The sequence below is a fragment of the Hyperolius riggenbachi genome, chromosome 8 (genome assembly GCF_040937935.1).
Source record: "Hyperolius riggenbachi isolate aHypRig1 chromosome 8, aHypRig1.pri, whole genome shotgun sequence".
NCBI classification, from domain to species: domain Eukaryota; kingdom Metazoa; phylum Chordata; class Amphibia; order Anura; family Hyperoliidae; genus Hyperolius; species Hyperolius riggenbachi.
The window spans coordinates 161,936,350-161,947,253 of NC_090653.1; the positions used below are offsets into that span (position 1 = coordinate 161,936,350).

A 10,904-nucleotide genomic window follows, 5' to 3' on the forward strand; every position below is an offset into this window, starting at 1 on the left:
ATTGACTTCTGTAAACTGTATTTTCTTGCTGAAGGGCTTTTAACGTTAAAGTTGTATTATTGTCTGTCAGAGAAATGAAATCTACATGGAGCAGCTTAAGAACCCTTGCACAACTATTTGGATATGTATCTGCAACTTTTTCCCCAGACAACGACCAGGTCTGTAACTGACTTCAGAGGAAATATTTAGTACATGTATAATGGCTTATTTAAATTCCTATTTTGATTTTTAAAAAAAAGTAATGAGATTTTGTTTTATCTCTCCACTGCTATTGCAACCACAGAGAAATGGTGCCCCCTCCACAAAAAAAAAACAGATGCCTATAGTGGTGCCTGCCCTCCGTGCATTCACCTTGTTAGGTTGAGAAATCTTCAGACGCTGTTGACCCTTCCACTGAACCCAAGGGGTTGCCCAGATGTGGATCTAAGTGACCACGGGTCTTCACCAGAGCACCCCGCAAGGGATGATGGACTTGTTGCGGCCTAGTGCCCACCAGGTCACAACTGGGATAACCTCAGGAAGTGGTTGGGAGAACAGTGACACCTCGATGTAGAGACTTCAGGTATAGGCAAAATCCAGGTACAGTCCGGGTCAGGGCAGGCGGCAGGCAGAAGCAGAATCCAGGTGCAATCCGGGTCAAAGGGCAGGCGGCAGGCAGAGGCAGAGTCCAGGTACAATCCGAGTCAAAGGGCAGGCGGCAGGCAGAGGCAGAGTCCAGGTACAATCCGAGTCAACGGGCAGGTGGCAGGCAGAGCAGAATCCAGGTGCAATCCGAGTCAAAGGGCAGGCGGCAGGCAGAGGCAGAGTCCAGGTACAATCCGAGTCAAAGGGCAGGCGGCAGGCAGAGGCAGAGTCCAGGTACTATCCGGGTCAGAAGTAGAATCAGTATAAGCAGCAGGTCAGGAACTCACGGCAAGAGTAACCACTAGCTGTCAGAACGAACAGCACTGTCTGTTTGAAAGGACTGGCCTTTTATAGCCCGTTTGGCGCGAAATCCGAACGCCTGCGCATGCGTACAAACGTACGGCATAACCCCGCGCATGCGTACATTACGTGTGACGCCATTGCGTATCCACGTACACACGTTCCCGGCCGAGATCAACAAACTACGGCCAGCCACCCGCGCGCGCATAGAGAGCGGGGAACGCCGTCCACGGAGCTGCGGCCCGTAAGTATAACATTGCCCCCCCCTTAAGGGCAGTCTCCGAATGCCCTCAGGGCAAGGTTTCTCAGGAAATCTTTTATGAAAGGCCTTAACGAGCCTGGGGGCATGAATGTTTCCAGCTGGTTCCCAGGAATTTTCTTCCACACCAAAACCTCGCCACTTGATGAGATACTGGAATGACTGACCCCGCCTCCTGCAATCCAAGATCTTTTCCACCTCGAACTCTTCATTACCATCAACCAGAACTGGTTGAGGAGGGTTCAACATCCTGCCTTGAAAAGAGTCCGGCACCACAGTCTTCAAGCAGGATACATGAAAAACTGGATGAACCTTAAGAGAGTCAGGTAGCTCCAATCTGAATGCCACTGGATTAATTTTCTTAAGAACCGGAAAAGGACCAATAAACTTGGGAGCCAGTTTCTTAGAGGGACAACGAAGTTTGAGGTTATTTGTGGAAAGCCAGACCAAATCACCAGGTTTGAATTCAGGACTCTCTCTTCTGCTTTTATCGGCAAAAAATTTAGCTTTATTCTGAGCCCGTTGAAGATTTTCTTGTAATTGTTGAAAGTTTTTTGTAAGCCAGGTAAGTCTTTCCTGAACCGTGGGAACTGAAGTATTCACCTTAAGACCGGAAAATACTGTGGGATGGAATCCAAAGTTTGCCAAGAACGGAGACTGATTAGTAGCAGTATGCTTGGAATTATTATAAGCCAGTTCAGCCAAAGGTAATAGTTCAGCCCAATCGTCTTGAACCGCAGAGGAAAAGCATCTCAAATACTGCTCTAAAGACTGATTCGTCCTTTCCGTCTGCCCATTGGATTGCGGGTGATAACCAGAAGACAGTGATGCAGTAATATTCAAATTCTTACATAACTCTTTCCAAAATTTGGAGGTGAACTGGACCCCCCTATCAGATACAATATCTGATGGAAGGCCATGAAGACGGACGACTTCTTTGATGAATATTTCAGCTGTGGTTACTGCCGATGGAATTCCTTTCAAAGCAATAAAATGAGCCATCTTAGTGAGACGATCTACCACCACCATGATTGCTGTGTTATTGGAGGAAATTGGTAAATCCACGATGAAATCTAGCGCAATCATGTCCCAAGGGCGGGAGGGAATGGGTAGTGGTGTCAGCAAACCCCAGGGTTTAGATCTTGATATCTTTGATCTAGCACACACAGGACAAGCTCGGACATAAGTAAGACAGTCTCTTCTTATGCTAGGCCAATAGAAGTTTCTCTGAAGCAGATCAAGAGTCTTGGAGACTCCACCATGACTTGCCAATTTGTGATCATGACATGCAGATAAAACTAAAGTTCTGACATCTTTGGGAACAAAGATTTTCTCTTCCCGGAAAAATATACCATCACGGACCTGGAGATTAAGGGATGTATCCGGTTGTAAAAGAGATGAACTCTGCCTGATTGTCCGCAAAACATCGGGTTGAATAAGTAAAAAATTCCGAGCAGTAAGTATTGTATCCAAGGGGGTAGGTAGAGCATTGTCAGGAAACATTCGAGACAGGGCATCAGGTCTTGTATTCTTGGAACCCGGCCAGTATGTCAAGTGGAAGTTGAACCTTGAAAAGAATAAAGCCCATCTAGCCTGCCGAGGGCGAAGACGTTTAGCAGTACGTAAATATTCTAGGTTCCGATGATCGGTATAGATAAGAATTGGATGGTTAGCCCCTTCCAACAAATAGCGCCATTCTTCCAATGCCAGCTTGATTGCCAGCAATTCTCGGTCCCCTACATCATAGTTCTTTTCTGCTGGATTCAGCTTCCTGGAGAAGTAAGCGACTGGGTGTAGGAGGGATTTGGGGCCAAACTTCTGAGATAGAACAGCTCCAACTGCTATTTCGGATGCATCTACTTCCAAAGTAAAGGGCAAAGAGGGGTCAGCATGCTGTAGGATAGGAGCGGTAGTAAACAGTTGTTTGAGAAGATCAAAAGCTTCTTGTGCCTCACAAGTCCAGGCAAAACGGCAGTTGGCCTTGGTGAGTCGAGTAATAGGAGCAACCACTGAAGAGAAGTTTTTGATAAATTTTCTATAAAAATTGGCGAACCCAATAAAACGTTGGACTCCTTTCTTGTCACTGGGAGCTGGCCATTCCAAAATGGCGGTGATCTTCTGAGGATCCATGGCAATGCCATTAGCAGATATCTGTAGCCCCAAAAATTGAACCTCAGTCTTTTCAAATTCACATTTAGCCGCCTTGGCATAGAGCCCATGTACCCTCAAGCGTCCCAGAACTTTCTTTACATGATCCCGATGCTCTTCCAAAGAGTTTGAAAATATTAGAATATCGTCCAGATAAACGATCATGAATGAGTCGAGAAAATCCCGGAAGATATCATTCACTAGGTGTTGGAAAGTAGCAGGAGCATTGCACAGTCCAAAGGGCATGACTCGGTATTCGAAATGACCAAAACGTGATCGAAAAGCTGTCTTCCACTCATCACCTCTTTGGATGCGGACTAAATTGTAGGCTCCACGAAGATCCAATTTTGAGAAGATCCGTGCAGAACGAAAACGTTGGAATAGGTCAGGAATGAGTGGGAGCGGGTACCTATTTTTAACAGTAATTTTATTTAAGGCTCTGTAGTCGACACAAGGACGAAGAGATCCATCCTTTTTCTCCACAAAGAAGATGCCTGCACCTGCAGGAGAGGTAGATGGTCTGATAAATCCTTTGCGGAGGTTGTCCTCAATATAGTCCTTTAATGCCTGCGTTTCAGGTTCTGACAGAGGATAAATATGACCAAAGGGAATCTCTGCACCAGGAAACAGTTCTATGGGACAATCATATTTTCGGTGAGGAGGAAGGATATCAGCAGCCTTTTCATCGAAAACGTCCAAAAAGTCATGATATTGGACTGGAATCAGTGATTTATTCTCAGAGTTGATACACAGGATTTGCCCTATTTTTGGTAGACAAAAGCGAGCACAATAGGGAGAGGAGAAGGAGACTTTTCCGGAAGTCCAGTCTACATGCGGATTGTGCGCTTGCAACCAGGGCATACCAAGGATGACTGGAAAAAGGGGTGAGGGCAATAAATCAAAACAAAGGTATTCCTGATGCTCATTGTTGATGGAAATCAACAGTGGTAGAGTTTCTTGAGTAATAGGCCCAGAGCCAATGGTAGACCCATCGGCTAACTGAATGGGTAGAGGGTGCTTCTTGTTTCGAGTTGGTAGATCCAGTTGCTGGGCCAGGTTGGTGTCAATGAAACAAGAGCATGCTTCAGAGTCGAGGATAGCCTTAACTGCGGTCATCCCTCCTGGACCCTGTAAAGACACAGATAAGGGGATATGAGCTGAAGTACCAGACAAAGAAGAAGTAGGCGTGATCTCTAGGCAATCAAACTTACTGGCAGGTCTCACAGGACATGAATTGCGGAAGTGACCAGACGCTCCACAGTAGAGACATAGATTGCTGGACCGTCTGCGTTGTCTTTCTTCAGCTGACAAGGGAGCTCTGGCTAATCCGATTTGCATAGGTTCTGGAGCATCAGTAACAGGAACGGGAGGAATAGGCAGACTGGTGGGATACGCAGATTCAGAAGTCGAGCCCGGACTGGGCCGAACTGTTCCCATTCTTTCCAGCCTTCTTTCCCGAAAACGTCGGTCAATTTGAATCACCAACTGTATCAGCTCGGCAAGGGTCGCCGGAATTCCTATACGGGCAAGCTCGTCCTTGAGCTGGTCATTAAGTCCCAGTCTAAACTGGTGTTTAAGTGCAGCATCGTTCCATTGGGTATCTGAACTCCAACGACGAAATTCAGTAACATAATCTTCCACGGGCCGCTTACCCTGGCGTAGTAGACTCAGAGCAGATTCTGCGGAAGCGACCCGACCTGGGTCATCATACAACTCAGCTAATGCTTTAAATAGAGACTCAGTGGTGGCTAAAGTGGGATGATTCAGTTCTCTGAGCTGCAAGGCCCAAGCCTGCGGTTCCCCTTGTAGTAGAGAGATCACCGTGCCGACTTTAATTTCCTCAGACGTGTAAGTACGGGGTTGTAATGAGAAGTAGAGGGAGCAGGCATTTTTGAACAAACGGAACTTACTCCGATCGCCAGAAAAATGATCAGGCAATGGGATCTTTGGTTGTGGAGCTGGTGCAGACACAGTCACTGTCGGAGCTGGTGATTGGGTAGGAGGAGGTGCCGCCTGTAGTTGTGTCCGCAACTGGCGGTAGTCCTGCTGAACTTCGTGAACGGAGATCCTTAGTTCCGATATCTGTTGGCACAGTTGTTCTAATGGTGAGAGCGGAGGAGAGGCTCCAGAGGTGTCCATACTGGCTGTTCGTATCTGTTAGGTTGAGAAATCTTCAGACGCTGTTGACCCTTCCACTGAACCCAAGGGGTTGCCCAGATGTGGATCTAAGTGACCACGGGTCTTCACCAGAGCACCCCGCAAGGGATGATGGACTTGTTGCGGCCTAGTGCCCACCAGGTCACAACTGGGATAACCTCAGGAAGTGGTTGGGAGAACAGTGACACCTCGATGTAGAGACTTCAGGTATAGGCAAAATCCAGGTACAGTCCGGGTCAGGGCAGGCGGCAGGCAGAAGCAGAATCCAGGTGCAATCCGGGTCAAAGGGCAGGCGGCAGGCAGAGGCAGAGTCCAGGTACAATCCGAGTCAAAGGGCAGGCGGCAGGCAGAGGCAGAGTCCAGGTACAATCCGAGTCAACGGGCAGGTGGCAGGCAGAGCAGAATCCAGGTGCAATCCGAGTCAAAGGGCAGGCGGCAGGCAGAGGCAGAGTCCAGGTACAATCCGAGTCAAAGGGCAGGCGGCAGGCAGAGGCAGAGGCAGAGTCCAGGTACTATCCGGGTCAGAAGTAGAATCAGTATAAGCAGCAGGTCAGGAACTCACGGCAAGAGTAACCACTAGCTGTCAGAACAAACAGCACTGTCTGTTTGAAAGGACTGGCCTTTTATAGCCAGTTTGGCGCGAAATCCGAACGCCTGCGCATGCGTACAAACGTACGGCATAACCCCGCGCATGCGTACATTACGTGTGACGCCATTGCGTATCCACGTACACACGTTCCCGGCCGAGATCAACAAACTACGGCCAGCCACCCGCGCGCGCATAGAGAGCGGGGAACGCCGTCCACGGAGCTGCGGCCCGTAAGTATAACACACCTATTCCTGTGGTCATTGTTCATTGTTTTGTGTCACATGTTCGCCATACAAAATATGGCGTTTCCTGAGTAAATATTTCTCCCTCAGGCTTTAATATTATTATTATTACTGATGATTTATATAGCACCATGATTTTTCATGGCACTGTACAGAGAAAGAGATAAACAATGGTTCATAATATACAGATGTTGGTATAGATGACAATACAGATAATGGTACAAAATACATAAGTAAAAGACAGTATGATAATGATAGTGACAAATGTACAGTGATTAAAGGTAACCCAAGTTAAGAGGGATATGAATGCTGACATGTTTATTTCCTTTTAAATAATGCACATTGCCTGGCTGTCCTGCTGATCCTCAGCCTCTAATACTTTTATCCATAGACCCTGAACAAGCGAAGCAGGTTATTTTGGTGCATAGTGCTGAGCGCCATCATAGCAGCAATGCTATGATGCGGACCCCGAATGACATCTCCCTCCAAGTTGTGACAACTTGGAAGGGGAATAGTATTTATGCCGCCTCGGGGTTTAGCGGCAGCAGGGAGAGCTGTCATTCGGCTCTCCCCGCACCGAACTGAGCGGCGCCACCACAAGATGTACTCCTGAACAAGATATAGATCAGATGTTTTGACAAATCTGACAAGATTAGCTGGATGCTTGTTTCAGGTGCGTGATTTAGATCCTACTGACCAGAAAGATCAGCAGGACTGCCAGGAAACTGGTATTGTTTACAGGGACCTTGAGCAGTGGCTGTGGGTATGCACTTAAACATACCCAAGTCTATTTGGTAATGAAGATACACTCACTGACCTCTTATCTAAGCTCTCCTCCTCCGGATTTGGCCGCTATACATAACATTGGATCAGCGACTGAAATAAAGTCGGGCTGTGACCCAGAACAGGAAGACTGCGGGTCCTTTCTCACTTCCTGTAGAAGTGATAAGGGTACTTCCTGTAGAAGTGATAAGGGTACCTACTGTAGAAGTGATAAGGGTTTACTTATTTTTTCACACATTGCTTCTACATTTTGAAATAGTGTTTGTTAAATATAAATTACATGGATTTGTCATGTGTTGTTTTGTAATTTTAACACCTGATTTTTTATTATGCCTCAATATGTAAACCTTAAAGTTGTAAAGAAGGTTATTTTTCTCATGACTATGACATTGAAATTGATGTATAAAGGTTTTTACCTCATTTTAGTGGATTAATAATATGGTTCTTCATAGCTAGCAAATAATATTCATGTGTAAAAGATCAACGCAAATCCTATCTTACTTCTACATATGTGCAATTTGGCTGTAGCCTTCCTGCTCACCATAACAACTGCTCTCAAGTACAGAATTCGTGGCAATACAAATTTGCATACTGTTCATTACAATTGTAAGCACATTCATTAATAATCAGTTAATAAAAATTAGGCTTTAAACAACTCACAACACACATGTATGAATTTTGAAATTCAGATGATATTTATCTGTATCCACTTTAATTCCATTTAAACCTCAATATCCTGAGTATTCCAAACCCATAATTCAGCTAGCCCTGTTCTAACTTCTTACAATCCCAAATACTGTATCTTATTACTGTAAGCTAGACTACATCGTACTGAGTGAAATATTTTGGTTATGTTGTCTTTCTTATCAGATGTCTCCTGTGGACAAGCTCATCGATAACATGTCAGATGTTCTGCAGTTATTGTCTGGTTTGGAGAATAAGGTGTGTTATAAATAATAATGATCAAATCTGCCAGAGATGGAATCATAATTTAGATTTTCAGCCTAAATTGATCAATCAGTTGGATAAGCTGCAGTAGCGGCGTTCAATTTTCCACCAACCCACAGACCTGCCAGACCACTAACCGGTCTCCACCAATGTGTAATGTGTAACCCCCCATCCCCCCGGTAATGTAATGTGTACCCCCCTGGATTGTATATCCACGAACACGCCTCCTCCAGTGTCCCAAGTCTTCTCTACATCACCACCAGGCCAGGGCCAGCGCTTCACGTAAGGCAAAGGGGGAAATTGCCCCGGGCCCCAGAGTCCCTGGGGCCCCCCCCCCCCGCCAGTGAAAGATGGGGTGTCCCCAGGGTCGCGGTAGCCGGCAGATGCTTTGCCCAGCTGCCGCTTACTCACTGTGTGTGGTCTAGCTCTGGGCAGGGTGCCGTTGCGTGGCATGCGGGAGGTGAATGAGAAGAGTCGGCGACGAGCTGACACTATATACAAACCTGATCCCTCCCTCCTGGCGGTGTTGGCCACAGCGTCCTCGTCTCGGCTGGGGGGGGGTTGGATAAACTCTAAAATTGGCCGGGGTAGGAGTGTTTTTGTTTTTCTTTTTTACTTCATGTCTGCTATCTATAGGGGGGAAGACTACCTACAGAAGCGTAGTGATGGGAGAGGGGTGGTTGGGGATGGGTCAGTGGTCAGAAGGGCCCTCGAGTTTTTTTGCCCCGGGGCCCCATTGGAGCTAGAACTGACCCTGCACCAGGCACCTGTACCACATGACCTGATGGCATGTATAAGGCCATGCACATGCCACCGGGTCACGGGGTACAGGCACCCCTGGTGGCAGGAGAGAGAAGATTTGGGACACTGGATGAAGCGTGCCAGAGGATGGATGAGCCCTGTAGGTACACATTACATTACCGGGGGGATACATATTACACTGGGGAGACCTGGGGGCTTTGCAGACAAAGGTGGCGGTGCTAGTATGGTTGATTTCCAGTAGATTTCATGATAAAATCTAGCATGTGTGGGCAGGTAATAGATCCCTCTCTGATTAGATTCAATCACAGAGGTATCTATCTGATTATCGATCTGGTGGCCATTGAGTAATGTATGGCCATCTTTAGCCACTCTCTTCCGACTCTATTATCTTATTACTTTAATTTACATTGTATCAAGAACAGTGTGCATGTGAGTGCGCATACAGCTTGTGTGTGCCCAGTGCATGGGTGAATGTACAGCACACACGTAGATAGTGTATAGATGCATATGCAGTACGTGGGCACATGTGCAGCAGTCATGCATGTCGCTGAGTTGTCTGAAGTGTACTGTAAGCCAAGGGATTATTGCTTCTTTGAACTACAGTGAATGTCAGGTAAATTTTCATTGTACGTATGAATCATGCATGTATCTACTGTATGTATGTGCTTCATTTTACGTAATAATTACAATGGAGCATAGTGCAGCCTCTATATTCTGTTAGTATGGTCCCTACATTTATGAATATGAACAAAAGACATGCAGGTTGTGGAGATCAGCATACAATCATATGAAAAGCTTGGGAACCCTTCTTAAGGTTTTAGTTGTTTTATCATTAGCTGAGATTTCAAAGTAGCAACTTCCTTTTAATATACTGTATATCATGCCATAAAGAAACTATATTTCTGCAGTTACATTAGATTTATTGTATTAACAGAAAATACTGTACAATATGCATTATAACAAAATTATGCAGGTGCATACATTTGGGCACCCCAAGCGAGATATGAAATCAATACTTGGTTGAGCCTCCTTTTGCAAATATAACACCCTCTATGCCTCCTATTGCCCTTGATGGTGATTCCAGATTAATATATTTTAGATCATTCTTCCATACTAAACCTTTCCAGTTCAATTAAATTAGATGGCTGCCAAGCATGGAAAGCCTGCTTCAAATCAACCCATAGATGTTAAATGATATTCAAGTGAGGGGACTGTGATGGCCATTCCAGAACTTTGCACTTCTCCCTCTGCATAAATGCCTTTGCAGAGTTTGACCTGTGTTTTGGGCCATTGTCTTGTTGGAAGATCCAACCCCTGGGTAGCTTCAACTTTATGACTGATTCTTGAACATTATCCTGCAGAAATTGTTGATATTGGGTTGAATTCATCAGACCCTTGACTTTAGCAAGGACCACAGGCCCTGAACTAACCACACAGCGTCATGGAACTTTTCCCTAAATTGACATTAGGTAGCAGGTGTTTTTCTTGGAAGGCATGGAAGGAATGTGCTGGCCTGAGCCTGGCAGTGGCACACACACAGTATGAATTATCAAGGGTGTCTATGCAACACAAGTGTCAGTGGGACACACAGAAAAAAAATAGATCACAAGAACAAGATTAGCTCTCAAAAGAGCTGTTGTGGGGTGCTATTTTAGCAATAAGAATCAGCAAGGAGCAAGCTAAGAAGCCTACAAGAGCCTAACTAATTTTTCCCTATGAGAGAGTCTGCAGCAGCTGTCCCTTCTTTATTTACTGCAGGCACACGAGTGAGTATAATGGTGGTGGTGCCTGCCTTTTATAAGGGAGGGGAGTGGCTCCAGGAGGGAGTGTAGCCTGATTGGCTACAATGTGCCTGCTGACTGTGATGTAGAGGGTCAAAGTTGACCCTAATGGTGCATTATGGGGGCGAACCGAACTTCTGGAAAAGTTTGCGGTTCTCCACGATCGCGAACCACCGGAAGTTCGCCGGGAACCGTTCGGGCCATCTTTAGTCGGCGCCACATAAATAAATAAATATCTGCCTGCTGCTAGTAGTGTTATTTGCAAATCATAACAATCTGCCTTTTATATCATATGTAATACCTATATGTAA

The 10,904-nt window shown here is 45.9% G+C and overlaps 1 protein-coding gene and 1 long non-coding RNA gene across 4 annotated transcripts in view; one reads left to right on the top strand and one right to left on the bottom strand.

Moving 5' to 3' along the window:
- LOC137527167 (phosphatidylinositol 3,4,5-trisphosphate 5-phosphatase 2B-like) overlaps window positions 1–10,904 on the top strand; it is a 212,392-nt gene that overhangs the window by 115,868 nt on the left and 85,620 nt on the right. For all 3 annotated transcript variants that reach the window (XM_068247638.1, XM_068247636.1, XM_068247637.1), the window contains exons 6-7: window positions 71–158; window positions 7,973–8,044. In XM_068247638.1, the coding sequence (XP_068103739.1) occupies window positions 71–158; window positions 7,973–8,044 (160 nt within the window). The remainder of the gene's footprint in view (window positions 1–70; window positions 159–7,972; window positions 8,045–10,904) is intronic.
- LOC137527172 (uncharacterized) overlaps window positions 9,712–10,904 on the bottom strand; it is a 9,366-nt gene continuing 8,173 nt past the window's right edge. The window contains exon 3 of the long non-coding RNA XR_011023156.1: window positions 9,712–10,904. This exon is cut by the window's right edge and continues 1,299 nt beyond it. This is a non-coding gene — a long non-coding RNA (uncharacterized lncRNA).